The sequence below is a fragment of the Echeneis naucrates genome, chromosome 6 (assembly GCF_900963305.1).
Source record: "Echeneis naucrates chromosome 6, fEcheNa1.1, whole genome shotgun sequence".
NCBI lineage: Eukaryota > Metazoa > Chordata > Actinopteri > Carangiformes > Echeneidae > Echeneis > Echeneis naucrates.
In genome coordinates, this window is record NC_042516.1 from 6,041,612 (window position 1) to 6,056,122 (window position 14,511).

Consider the following 14,511-nt stretch of genomic DNA (forward strand, 5'->3'; position numbering starts at 1 on the left):
TGTCCTGAAAGATTCTCCCCATCTCCTCACAGGATCTTTATTCCCCAAGGCCCTTCTCCCTCAACTGCTCGGTTTGACCGAGTGAGCTAAAAAGAGTTCTGGTTGCTCCCAATTCCTTCCATTTAAAGGTTATTGAGGGCATTGTCCCCATCAGTAATCTTCAATGCTGTCAAATTCTTTTCTTTCGCCTATGTCGAATTGGTCTCTGAGCTCTGCAGTCAGTTCCCTCCTTATTTTTTGGTCTTTGCTCTGCATTGCATTGTCAGCTGTGAGACATCATATGGATGTATGATGGATTTCCAGATTCACAGCAAAGCTTTGTTATTGTCTTCACATTATCATTAGTGTAGACTGGTTGGAGAAATACTAACTTGCACAATTTAAGTACACGACTGCAACATTAGCAAAATGTGGAAAAACTGGATAGGGCTGAATACTTGAATAAATTTTATGGATTACAGTTAAGACTAGCATTTTAAAGCCAGTGGCAAGTTTTACTTCAAGCAGGGTTTGCATCTCTGTGTCATAAGATGTAATACAGTTGCCAACTGTGTGCACCCCATGACCACCTTAAAATTTCAATAAAAACGTCCATTAAAAACAAGTACCATGACTAATCGTGGGTGAGAAATCCTGAGCAATAAAACTCTTTGAGTACATTATCCTACTGAAGTGCAGCTGCAACAGTTTCATATTTTTTGCATTATACAGATTCCATGTTAACTCCTCGTGTTATTCCCATACTCTTAAAATGAAGTAAATGATTTATGTCCAATTGAATCCAATAAATCAAAAATTTATTTCTCATGTACAAAGGTCAACTGAATGTGCAAGGTAAGTCCATTTACAAATATATGATAGCTGTAGCCACAGGTAAAAACATACAACCAAATAGCCAAGAGTGTCAGTATTGTACGTCTCTGAGAATACAAGAAAATCAACTGATTAAAATATTGTATATAGTTATCGTACAAGAGAGTGTTCTTGTCAAATGTTAAAAAGCAAAAAAATTGGAGTTATGTGGCATGCTGAGCTAAAAAGGCTCTTATTCTTTGAAGAAGCTCTTTCTTGACGCTGTCTGGCACCAAGGCTGCAAGAGAAAAAGAAATTAATAACTATGTCCTACTCTTTCACACAGATCCACCAATAATGGAAGTGGTTCTCACACCCTATGTGCCTATGCTCACAGCTACATCTATTAAGCAAAACACAACATTAGCTGAGCCCAACATCTCCTACTGTGGATACCGTACTGAGCACTGAATAAATGACATCTTTAGCTTCTGTGATGCGAGAGACACTGTAACCATAGGTGTCCTCGAGTGAAGCACACCAAAGCCTTGCTATGATTCTACTTCCACAAACAACAAAATATGATATATATATAAATTACTAACTTTCCATTTTCCATTTCTAACTTTTTCCACTTTTTGACTTCTTGGGGTGATGTTCTTTTCTTTTATTAATCAGTAAGTAGCAAAAGAATCATTCCAGTTGGAAACACTAATCACTTATAGTATATTGTCACTGAAATACTTTATTTTTATTGAAAAATATGAACATGACTCGATGGGATTTTTGTCAGGGCTTGTACCAAATATGGATGTTCCCTTTACATACCACAGTGATTTAAGACAGATCACTTTGCCATATTGATATTTTTATGATATTTCTATTAATTGTTCAGCCCCAGTGTTGTGGCATCAGTTCTTTACAACTCAAGTACCTCTTCCTTTAGGAGTGATCTCCACCACCAAGTCCTCCACAGTGATGTGCTCCAAGCCTTTATCTTTGATGACCTCTGAAGACATATAGAGGACATTTAAGTGTTGTTTATCACAATCAAACACTGGGTGAACAGTAAAAGAGAGAAAAAACAAACAAAACCCTGCAAATAGAGTAGCTGAGAGTAAGCTGCTCTTGTTGTGTATTAAAAATGACATTGAGGATGTTCCATTTGAGATAATTCTCATTTACAAGAACTTGCAAACCTGAAAGGAGGCCAGATATAACCCTTGCAAACTCTTAGCTGAACCAAAGATGTCAATTAATTAATATCTTCAAAGATAATTTTTTTTTAAACCAACAGCCTTGTAAAGTTACCTTTGCAGTGAGCCTTCATCTGGTCCTTCCATCCGCACTCAGTGAGTTTAACTCTCAGTAACTCCTTCAGTCTGTAAACAAAACAAAAGGACATGGAATACGACAGTCCAGACACTTACGCCTGTCCAAAGTAAGTTACTATTAACAGCCAGCATCATCTCAGTCTTAGAATAGAATAAAATAAACTTTTTTGTCCCAGAGGGATATTTGTCTTCACATGTCTGTTCGAACACAAACACACATAAGGACAATATAATAAATATTAGGTGCACAGAAAACTCCAAGTTCAGATCAAGATCCTTAACACCAACACATCAGCGAAGCAGCTCCTTCAATGCTGCAGTGGCTAAGTTGCCAAAACTCCCACTAAAGCGAACTTTCCACCAATTCAAACTTCTTTATCGCCAACCCCATGGCAGAAGTTCAAAGTAGGTAAAAAGGGGTTGATCAGCACCATTTACTATTGTGAGTGCTTGCAATAGCTTTGTAATTTATATCAGAAAGTTGAGCAGTAGGAAAACCAATAACCTTGGAATCAATGTGTGTTAATACTGAAGAGGTTTTTTTTAACTAGTTTGAAAAAGCATGGTAAACAGTATAACAGAATAGGTTGCGTAATAATTTTGTAGAGTAACCACAGCAGATGAAGGCTAACAGACAGCGATCTGAGCTTACAGATGGCACAGAGTCATTGGCGAGATTGTGTTTGAACAGTATTAATATGTTGAACAAAATTAAGACTATTATCCAGAGTGAATCCAAGATATGTAAAATTATCAACCTGTTCCACAATCTTTCCATGAATGGGAATTGGATCCAGTCCAGTATGAGGAGCGTTGATGCTCAGTTCTTTAGTTTTGTCCACATTCAACTGTAAGTGTTTGTCTGTGAACCACTGTGTAAAATGAGAGATTGCGTTTTGGTACACCGTAACAGAATTATGATCCGTATGTAGTCCCAGGATAGCAGTATCATCAAAATATTTTAAGTGTGCAATGTCAGTGTGGCAGCTGGGACAGTCATTTCAACTGCGTAAGGAAAAGCACAGAGGACACAGGCCTGGGGGGCGCCAGTGTTTGTGATAGTAGTTGATAATGCTGTGTCTATTTGAACAGTCTGTGGTCTACAGCTGAGAAAGTTATGCACCCAGGCAAAGAGAAGCGGCTTGACTGTAGCATCTCTAAATCTGGCCTGGGGAAAGCGTCAGTCTGTCTAACATGACAAGAATATCAATAATTGGACCACTCGTCAGGGGTTTTTCCAGCTGGAGGGGAAATGTGCATCTATGTGTTTTCACTTTTTTTTTTTTTTTTTTTTAACTTTTACATGCTGTTGTATGAAACTCGTAAAGTTAGAAAACTACTGGATAATAAATAGCTACACGCGACAAATTATGGACTACTTCTCAGGTGCAGCAGTGTTAGATGTGTTCGAATTTGAAGTCTTGCATTTACCTTGTTATCTACAGTAAATCATGTCAAATCTAGATGTAAACTTTGGTCAGGTCACCAAATATTTTCACTGGAGGGCAAGCGTTGTTGAGGCCCCTGTGCGTCTCCCTCCAACACACAGTATTCTGACTTGGCAGAGGGACACTTGCTGGAAAAATCATGCGTGACGGTCATCATTTAGTATTTCTTGCCTCAACTGTGGGGCAGCTTCAGAATTAATACCATATGGGACATTGGTTACCCAGCTAATAAATACACAGCATGCTCCCATTTGTCTTAGACTTTTTAGCCACCTTGGTTATTTAGGCCTGACACTGGAGGTGTTCCCTTCACAGCATCAGCTGTAGCAAGTAAAGCCTTGGTTAGTAACCATTCACAACCACCACAATATTTTTATGTAGATAAAGCATGTCTTCACTAACTGGCCACACTGACTCAGTGTGATGGTGCCATATACTTCACAAAACACGGACCCATCATTTTATAATGATATTTGATATGATTTTGTCTCCGGTTTGATCCTTTGCAGTGTTACGTGTTGGCTTGTTACAGGGGGGGGGGAATTATGGGGAGAATAAACGCTGATTGTGAACACGAAGTCTTCCTCCAGCTCACCTCTCCCGTTCGCCCTTCTCTGTCAGCCTCTGATTTATGGTGGCCCTCATCCTGGACTCCCTGCTCATGCTGCGTCCGCTGAGCAAACACGGCTCCGGTCTGCTCGGTCGGATGGAACCGGACGGAAACTGCGTCAGCAGCAGCGAACAGCTCGGCTTTTTCGATCAGACGGCTCTCATGGACCAAATCTGGGGGAAGGTTACCTCAGCTGGCCGGGGAGGTGGACAAACCGGGTCTCACTGCCGCCAGTTGCTGTGGCGTACGTGCAAAAAAATCAAAAACAAAAACAAAAAAAAGTTAGCAGGACACGACGTGAAGTGACATTAACAACATGGCCGACATATATTAACCGAGTCCGCGAAAAAGCTCACACCCGTTTTCATTAACTCTACTGGTAATTTTCGTTTAAACGCGAATTCCGATTGACTGATGGAGTTCATATGTTACTGACGAAGATAAAGGCGGCGCTTTCGATCTGACTTATGACACCGTCAAAAATGACATTCCGGGTAGAAACATTGGTCGATGGTGCGATGGTTCCTACCGCGTCGTTACATGTAGCACCCAGGTTAACCACAGGGCGACAGTGTTGGAGAATAAATATCGTCTGCAGGAGAGCCCATCACCAATCAATAGGGCGAAATTATATGCTCAAAACCACCAATTTCACATCTTCACATTGGAAATGAGGGATTTTATACAGTTAGTTATTACTGGAATTGTTAGTAACTGTTGTGGTAATTTAATCCTTAACCAAATTTCAAATGGTTAAAAGTTGAGTTATTAAAACTACTTTTGATTATTTCCATATTAGATAGGTGCTTAATGTTATCTGTTTTGCTGTCTTTAGTGTTTACATTTTCTGAGACTGAATAGCATTAGTATCTAATTCTAATTGTGTTCTGGCACAAGTAAACACACTCATTAAATTGTATGTATTAGTGGGTGGGTTATGTGCTTTATTTCCCAATGCAGTGCTACCATCCTCCTCAGATCTGCTGAAAAACATTCTCAAATTAGATATCAAAGAAAGGAAAACACCTTCTAATTGTTTGGAGCATCCTGTCATTGCCGCAAACCTCCTGATGGATGGCACCATATTTTGTATGTGTGAATATGTTCTCATGGTTAGCATGGAGGATACCTGTTGCCTGTCTTCTGATAAATATTTAATTTATATAGTTTTTTTTTATTTTTTATTTTATCATTCATTGCAATAACAAAAGAAAACTAACATCAACACAACAAATGAATAAATATTGGAAATACAGCTTTATTTAATTAAGCTAAGTTAATTAATATTATTCTTAATTAGAGAAGAACAAAGATCTGATGTGATGACTTTTGATTTGGTATTATTTGGTGTTTAAATAAGTGTGAGTTTGTGCCTGTGTGGGTCCTCAGCACGGTGAATATTTTGAGGCAGAGGTGGTAGAGAGAAAAAGGGACGTGGCAAGGTAAGTATGAACTACTGATACAGACATCCCTGCCTGAAAAAGCACACCTCTGATACGAATTTATTCAAGGCATGAATAATTACAAGAGCGACAGTTTTCCCATTCAGTCATCATCTGAATTCCAACAAGGCTTCAGGTGCCCAAATGTCAAGCTGATCGAAATAAGAAACATGAGTTTTTGGAAATGTTTCAATAAAATTAGGCCATATCAACAGATAATGAAGTATCAAGATGAAAATGATGAATGCAATTATGATAGCTTCTATTGTAAGTTAAAAAAAAACAAAAACAAAACAGCAGGAAATGTAGTCTCAGTCTGAGCTCAGTGATGTGGAAGGATATGACTTTTAACTGGCTTTTCATTATCGTGCTATCTCTTTGTGGCTGCAGCTTAGAAGAGGGGAAATGTCATTATAAGGACCTTATTTGTTCTTCGTTGATGTTGTTTTGACAGTGTGATGTTGATCGTGCCCTTAATAATGCATTTAAGCACCTATGTTCACATTGAAACGTTGTGTTGGATCAATTGGAGCAGCAGGAACGGAGACCTGTTGCAGCTATCAAGGCTTATATGGTTTTCTGACGGATGTACCTGCTGAAAATACAAAATCTCTGCAGCTTTTGTCAAAAAGCTTCTTAAAGATTTTGGTTAGATAAAAGCTTTGTTATCTTCATGCAGGGGAGCCTTACAGGGGAAGAGGGTCACATTAAAAGCCTGCTGGAGGCCAGGAGAGACCTGAAACCCATTACTTGGGCAACTACAAAAGAATTCAGGCTTGAAAATTGCTCTTCATCCACATTTCCTGTTCTAAAATGAATAGAGTTGGCTACTTTGGTCCAAACTGAAATATCTAAACAGCATTGAATGGGTTCCATAAATACAATGGATTTTTACAAATATTCATAAAAAATATTATATACCTCACACGTTTAAATTCTATTAAGACATAAAGTTATTTTTAATTGAAGGCCTGCCAACTTGAGTGACAAAAGGTGGAGGAATTTTAGCCATTTTTTTGATTAGCTGGGAGTTAGGTGCAGTCGACCAAGCTGCCATGATGATGGTAAAGCAGCCCATCCTGAGGTTCAAAATCCCTTCTCAGAAACCTGTGGGTGACATCTCTGAGGCCAGGTCATCTTTTAAAATTAGTCAAAGGCACATTCCCAAAGGGTATTGGTAAAGAGGAGAGAAATTTGATGCCCTGACTGCTTATAATTTGATCAAAAATTAATTACATCATTATGACCTGATGACATCTCCAATGGTGTAAGCTATAGCCTACTTTGTGACTAGTGGCATGAGCAACATTTACCATGCTAAAGGAACATGGTGGGCCACACGGCGGCATAGTGGTTAGCGCCTCAGAGCAAGAAGGTTGTGGGTTTGATTTCTAGCCCTGGTACCTTTCTGTGTGGAGTTTGCATGTTCTCCCTGTGCCTGCGTTGGTTTCCTCTCAGTACTCTGGTTTCCTCCCACCGTCCAACAACATCATGTTTGGGTTAATCTGTGACTCTAAATTGTCTGTAGGTCTGAGTGTGAGTGGTTATTCGTCTCTGTGTGTTGGCCCTGTGATGGACTGGGTGCACCCCGCCCTCACCCAATGTGAGCTGGGAATGGCTCCAGCACCCCTGCAGCCCGAAACCTCAAAGACCTGCTACTGAACCTCAGCTACATGCAATTATTGTCAAATATACTTAATCAAAAATAATTATTGTTTATTCTAATGTATTGTATTATAATATGTTTATTCAGACTCATATATTTTGATTAACTGAAGGGGGATGCCACTTTACTCACCATAGTAGTTTCACAGCAGTCAGAAATGATGTAACAGCTTTAGCACCTCATCAAGGTCCACTTCAGTTTAACAATTGGAAATGTTCAAGAGTGAAATTGGGAAGGTATCAAAGCATTATGAATAGTAATGAATTAACCTGAACTTTTCCCCAAAATTCATGTCTTTGAATACACATAAAAGAAAAAACAAACAAAGTGTAACAACACAATAGGCCACGCAAGCTAAGCCATGATAATGTGACCTTCTGGAGCTCACTATCACTTATGATAGTGACAAGTCAAATAGTAATATGAAGCTAAAATTCCAATTTAAACATTTGCTACTAATGGGAAGCTTGGTGACGCTGATGAAAATTTAAAGAAAGTCTGTAAAAACTCTGGCAGCATGATGTATGCTTTATCTATTTTAAAAAGACAAGCTGCTACACTCACTGGTTCCAAGTAACAAAATATTTAAACCTGCCTTCTGTTGCTTGCTCTCAATAATGTATCGTTATGTTGAAATTTCTAAAGACACTCCATCAGTCTAACAATAAGATGTCAAAAACATTTTCATCTCTCACAAAAACAAATAAGTGAGTACTCTGAGCAAGCTTCAAGCTGCCTTTAATGACAAAAAAATTATTAACTCTATATTTAATTTAGCCGCATCCACAAAGGGAAACACTGCTTTCAAATGATTGAAAAAGTAAGATTGACATCATACCTTCCTTTTTGTTGAGCAGTTATAGCTTTACAACCTTGAGATTTCCTTGCCAGTCCATTGGTTTTGAGTCCTAATTAAACCCTCTTGAAATCACCAAAATATTCTCTTTTGTCTAGTCGCAGCCGAATCATTCGCAAGCAGATTTAGTTTTATAAATAAAAATGATTGTGAAAATCAGCAACTGCAGCTTTATAGAAGAAATAGAGCAGGTTAAGTTGTAGTTAATACCTAGGTGCTAGTAATTGAGTTAAAAATATACACCAGTGTTAAATACTTATGAAACAGAATCTTCCTGTGTAAAACTTTTAATAAAGTAGGGATAGAAAACGTTAGGAAATGGAAAAAAAAAAGAAAATCCAAATATTATGATACTCACTTGAATGAAGATTTTGTCTTTTTGACTTTTTTTAGTGCAGTATACAAATTTCCAAAAGTCTCTGGGTTCTTGTCTAGCACTGTTAAAAAGTAAGAACTTCATTGAGTTTGAAAAAAGTCCCATGCTTATATTTAAAGACCATATATATATATATATATATATTTTTTTTTTTTTTTTTTTTTTTTTAATCTTATTATGAAAGACATGGTGACAGTCCACTCCTGTTCCGCTCTGCTGCTCGATGTAATTAATCACAGCACTGGCCTTGTGTAACTTGCTTGGGTTTAATTGCCTCTGTTTCATTGGATTTACCTAAAATCCAGCAGGAGTCACACTTTGCCATACCCGACAGGCTCTCACCCAGCTTTAAAAATCAGACAAAACCTCCAAAAGAGTCTGTGCCCAAATAGGAGAATCTGCCTTTTGAAGTTCGTAGAATTACTCACTGCGTGGAATTTAGTCAGGCTACCGCTCATGTTCAGGTGGGAAATGGCTGCCTCCATCACCCCATGACAGACTGACGGATGCCCTATCTGCTCCGTGCAGAGTAATGGCCTTTCTGTGAGAGAACTGGTGAGCACGACAAAACCTGTCCGACTGTGTGTGGAAGCTCAGCTAATCATCATGTCTCATGTCAGTCAGGCAGGTTAATGCAGGTGGGGGTTGGAAAGGGTGGGTTTTTATTGCTGCTGGTCATCATTTTTACAGCTCAGAAACAATCTGATGTGTTTACACTGTTCCTAGTTTAGTGGACATCCTTAAGCACATGTGCCTTTACAGAGAAAGTGAAGGGCCTCAGAGTGAAAAGGTTTGGAAAGGTTTTTCCCTCCCGCGAAGAGCTTCTCAGACACCTTTTATCTGTATCCCCCACCCTCCACCACAGCTGACTTCTGGTCGGCCTTTTACCACAGTTATCTTAGCCGGAGGCCGCCGGACAGTTCAGAGATGAGATGTGCTGCCCGCTCAACAAGGCAGAAACCCGTCTGGATCTCATCTGGATGCTATTTCAAAATTTGGTAAGAAATCACTAGTGACTTCCCAGTGGTGGTATGCCTCAAGGGTGCTAAATGAGATTCTTAGGTTGAAATGTGAAGCTGCAGTCAATTTCTGTGCGGAATCTAGAAAGGGGAACGTGCTGCACGTGGGAGATGTCATGAAGAGCAGAAAGCTCGCCCTCAGCCCGTCACCCTGAGCACCTGACACTTTGTTTTAGACCTCTAAATTGGGTATTTGCATTTCTGCAAGCCTACACACCCAAAAGAGGTCTTTAAATGTCTGATCTGCACTAATAATAGACATATAGCATTTCAGACTTGAAATGTTGCATCTTACGAGATTCAACAGGAAAGGCAGGGGTGGAAACGACCTGCATTTACTCAATAATAACCAGTTCACATTTAACTATCTACATCTCCATCTGTCGGCAAATTCATGAGGAAGAGCAGATTGTGGAAACACTGAATTCTGAGAAGTAATCCTGTCCTGTGATACATTGTTAACACACATTGTAAAGAAGTGTAGCTTGCTTTTTTTCTCCATCGCGTAATATTTGCAATTTTTTCAACGAATTTTGCCAATGAATTCATCCTGAAGCAACGCTTTACTCACATTCTTTTTGAAAAATGTAATTTCCTGGCTGCTTTCAGCCTCCAGCATCCTTCAAGTTGAGTCTCTAAGCGATCGTTTTTGGTTGCCATCTGCTCCCCCAACTTTGCCAACGCTAGACAACCCAAGTTTTAAAGAGGTTTCGAAAAGTCTGCAATTTGCGGATCTCTGTGTCCTTCCTCGATCTTCCCCATCAGTGCCAAACACATCGAAGTCCTCCCAACACCACTAATGTGATTTCCGTATTTCCAAGTCCAGTTGTATTTCCCCACTAATGTGCTCCCCTCAGGAAAAAAAAACAACTTTTTTTTTTCTTATAAACTTTGTGTGAAAAATAACACAAATATACCTGGCACAGTTGTGCACATCTCTCTTATGTTTTGTCTCCCCTGTCCTGCGGGTGCACACCTGCGACCTTTTCAGCAAACACAGGGACGAGCCAGTTCAGGTATTAAATGGCACCATCACTCAAACTTTGGCACACTGATAAGGCAAAGGATCATTAGTATATGAAGATGACCGTGTGACAGGGACAGACTGAATAAAGTTTGAAGTTTTGTGACACCCTATAGCTCCCAGTCCCTCCTCTACATTATATTTCATCTCGCTGTGAGCTTTTTAATTAGCGTAATTGCAGTTGCTAGTAATTCTCTGCGACTCAGCAAAGCTCAGTCAAAGGTTCCTTGCCTGTAGTTGTCCCACCAACATATTCTATAATTAATGAATATAAAATAAGACACTGACCATCAACAGCTCCTGAATCTCAATCCTTGTGATGTGAGGAAGTCTCAAGGAAAACCATTAAAGACAGGGTCACTAACAGGAAAGATAGATTCCTTTTGAAATCAAGATTAATTCTGTCAATTCTTTCAAACAGGGATTCCATCTAAGGCAGGATGCTTACTGTTTAAGGTCCCCAACCTCTCACGCCATAAAAATTAATGCAGTTTACTTCAAATAAGTAACTGCTGGGTTATTAAACTCTTTAATAGTTTTTGCATCTCCTGAGTTTTGTGAGGATTTGACCAGATCAGGTGATGTGTTTGTTTGCTGATATGCATGCAGAAGGGAAAGGTGACATTTGGATATTCAAGCATGTTAGATGTTTAAACATGCATTAATTTTGTGTGACAGTCCAACTCTATTCAGCTAAAATCTGACACATGAATGTCTGAGCAAAATTTGTGCACGTTCTCTCCTCTGGAGAAGATTGCCAGAAGCCAAATTTGTCAATTTTTCAACCTGTGCCAAAGTAAATAACAACCCTTTTGCCTTTTAGTAAGACAATTACAAACTGAATCTTGAATGTCGTAGATGGTTTTTAAGATTCAGATTCAGTTGGGATGTTGGAGCTGGAGTGCTATTCAAGGACACAAAAAAACCAAAAAACTGTAATGTAATTATGTAATGTTGATTTTGCTACCACTTAATCCAGATCTATCTGTTTTTTCAATTATTCTGTGTGAAGCCTTCTGTAAATAGCCCAGTCTTTTTTTCTAAATTTCTGATTTTGACTCTCAGATATTGGAATCCATTGTTCCAGAATACATTTCCTAAAAACAAATCTGACTCATATAACCAATATTTTGTTTCACATCATCCCTGAGTTCAGAATTGTCCAGAATAGGGCCTGTGATGATCTAGCTGCTGCTTCTTCTTTCCTTTTTTATTTGGCTGGGCCATATGGAAAACATGTACACTGCATTATATAGTAAAATCTGTCATGGAAACACATGGCTCTGTGATATACGTACACATACAGCAGCCCCGCACCAGCTAAGAAAACAAAGCAGACAAACAAAAACAAGAAAGGAAATTAGACCCAGCCAGTTGTTAATCAGGGCGGTTTTTATCGTGATCAGAATTACAGGGAGACAGAAGCACTAATCTCAGTGTCAGTGATGAAGGGGGATGAGGAAAAGTGTTTGCTATTGACTGGAGACACTGTCAAAACTCTGTATTTATGATCACACTTCAGAGTCTAATGATTCACCACCACTAATGTGAGTGGGAGTGAAAAATAAAGATCAACTAGAAAATTTCCTCATAGAAATTTTGATATCCTACTCTCACCCTGGGGGGCCATTAAGGGAAGGCTTTGTCTGTCTTTAGCTCTGTGTGTGTGTGTGTGTAAATGTGTATGTCTGACTGTGTGTATGTCTGCATATGTCTCTCTCGCTCTCTCTCCCACTCTCAACCCAACCGGTCGAGGCAGACGGCTGCCCCCCCCCCCCGAGCCTGGTTCTGCCTGAGGTTTCTGCCTCTTAAAGGAAGTTTTTCCTGGCCACTGTCACCAAGTGCTTGCTCACCGGGGGATCTGTTGGGTCTCTTTAAATCATTTTATGAAGATAGTTTGGTCTAGACCTGCTCTATATGTTAAGTGCATTGATTTAACTTTGTTGTGATTTGGCGCTTCGCAAATAAATCTGATTTGATTTGATTTGATTTATATGTCTAAGTGCATGTCAGTTGATAGACTCCTATTAACACCTAAAGGCAGCACATGCTGCATTGTCTTTAAAACGTAGCGTTAAAAGTCAAGTCAAAATTAGTCGTTTTAAGCTCAGTCTCATCCAGGCACATTTAAACAAACCAGACAGCTCATAATATACAGTACACTTTATCCCTAGGCCACGTGCTTTAATATTCAATATTCGAGCTAAATTAGCTCAGAGTGAATGAAAAACCTAAAGCTTGAAAAAAACTTGACTTCTTATGAGGACTTGTGCCCTGTTCAATCAAGTTAGCCAACTTAACCAAACCTGAAACCTGAACATGCTACCAATTAATAGCTACCATCTAACTCCGCAGCGTGTGTGTGTGTGTCCACAGGGATCATGCAGTGCCAGTTGATGCTCAAAGCCACATGCCACTTCTGACATTTGATTGATCATGATTAAGTCCGCTGCAGACATGAAACCAGATCAGTTCTCTGAGTGAGTGTACAGCACTGGATGTAGAATTTGCCAATGGGCCAGGCAGAGCGTTCCTCACGCAGCCGGATGGTGAGCCCCCCTCTGCCGCAGCGCTGTGACGTCATGCTCTCTCACACACTCATTCAGACTGAACGACAGACTTTTACTCCTTTTTCTTTGAACCTCTCCACAGTTTATGAAGCCTGGGCTACACTACCAAGCAGGTCTGCGTCGCCTCGACGTGTAGTTACATTTTTGGAGAGGTGCGCGTCAGGCTATGCCATAGGCTACAGTAGGCCTGCAGTATTTTATTCCAGGTCCCTCTATTTTGGCATTTTGGGCAGTATATTAACAGTTACTAAATACTTCTATTCTTTTCTGTACACTATTGGTTAGGCAGGTATGACATTTGTTTAAAAGCACTCTCAAAATTTTAGAATTTTAAAATTTTTCTACATATTTATTTAAAGATGTGATTTTTTTTTTTTTTTTTCTTTTCAGATCATTGTTACGTCTTGCTTTTGTTATTTTGCTCAATCTAAAGATTCGGTCTGCAGAATAAATGTTAAAATATTCTATTTAAAATCACTTTTGTATATTTCAATGGGATAATCGTAAAAGCAGAAATATAACCTGACAGTAATGCCCAGAGAAAAGTTTTCATGTGAATGAACTGAATCAGCTTTTGAAGCACTGCTATGCTGCTGCACAATGGATCCCAGATTATAGCAGACCACCCAACAATAAGCAGTTTTATATTCAGCTGTAGCTATAACTACAGTTTTACCTCAACCTCAACTCCTCAGTTGTAATAGTTTAAATTTGTTGCCTTCATTTTTAAAGGAATAATTTTGGCACTGATATTTGCAGTTGTCTTGTAAAGCTGCACGCTGAACATCTTAATGAGGATAATAAAAGCTGGGTCAAAAAGCTTTCCTGACGTTGGCTTTGTAACACACTCTCCCAATATTTCCTCAGTGTGGATCACGGAATGAATTTGAAAAACAAAAGGCATGCAGAGGGAGAGGCTACAATGTCTTGAATCTAAAGGCCTCTTTACTTGATATCTTGAAAGTGTGGACTGAGTGGGACATGTGGAGCTGCTTGTAGACAAGTTGTGTATGAAAATGGTGGAAAGCATCACAACCGGTGATTTTGGGGAAAATTGTGCACTCTTGGCTTTTCTTGTATTCAATATAAAGCCTAGATGATGGCCCTCTGGCTCTGGGGATGTAGTGTGTGGATTTCCAGTATATTTTGCGTAAACACTCATGGCTCACAGAGGATAAATCCTAATGACTTGGGCGTTGACGTGCACCCAAGCACGTCAAAGTGTCTGGATTGATTAGTGGGACTGGGTTTTAAAATCCCACTGCAACTGACTTAAATGATGTTGTTTTTGTCAACTACAAGATGATGTTGCTATAATATGCCCCATCTGAAGTTGTGTGCCTCCCTCACTGACAACTGCAGCCTTTTATCACA

General features: G+C 39.4%; 1 protein-coding gene across 1 annotated transcript; it reads right to left on the reverse strand.

The window, feature by feature from the left end:
* Positions 1-775: 775 nt before the first annotated feature.
* Positions 776-4,643, reverse strand: eny2 (ENY2 transcription and export complex 2 subunit). The gene is made up of 4 exons (XM_029504789.1): positions 4,170-4,643; positions 2,104-2,174; positions 1,727-1,801; positions 776-1,090 (listed from the first exon to the last, which is right to left on the reverse strand). Exons 1-4 carry the CDS (start codon positions 4,235-4,237, stop codon positions 1,017-1,019), a joined length of 288 nt encoding a protein of 95 aa, XP_029360649.1. The 5' UTR covers positions 4,238-4,643; the 3' UTR covers positions 776-1,016.
* Positions 4,644-14,511: the final 9,868 nt, after the last annotated feature.

Coding starts and splice junctions, on each gene's coding strand:
- eny2 (XM_029504789.1), bottom strand. CDS start 4,237: ATGAGCAGGGAGTCCAGGATGAGGGCCACCATAAATCAGAGGCTGACA. Junction 2,175..4,169: donor GAGAAGGGCGAACGGGAGAG/GTGAGCTGGAGG, acceptor TTTTGTTTACAG/ACTGAAGGAGTTACTGAGAG. Junction 1,091..1,726: donor GATCACTCCTAAAGGAAGAG/GTACTTGAGTTG, acceptor TTTCTCTTGCAG/CCTTGGTGCCAGACAGCGTC.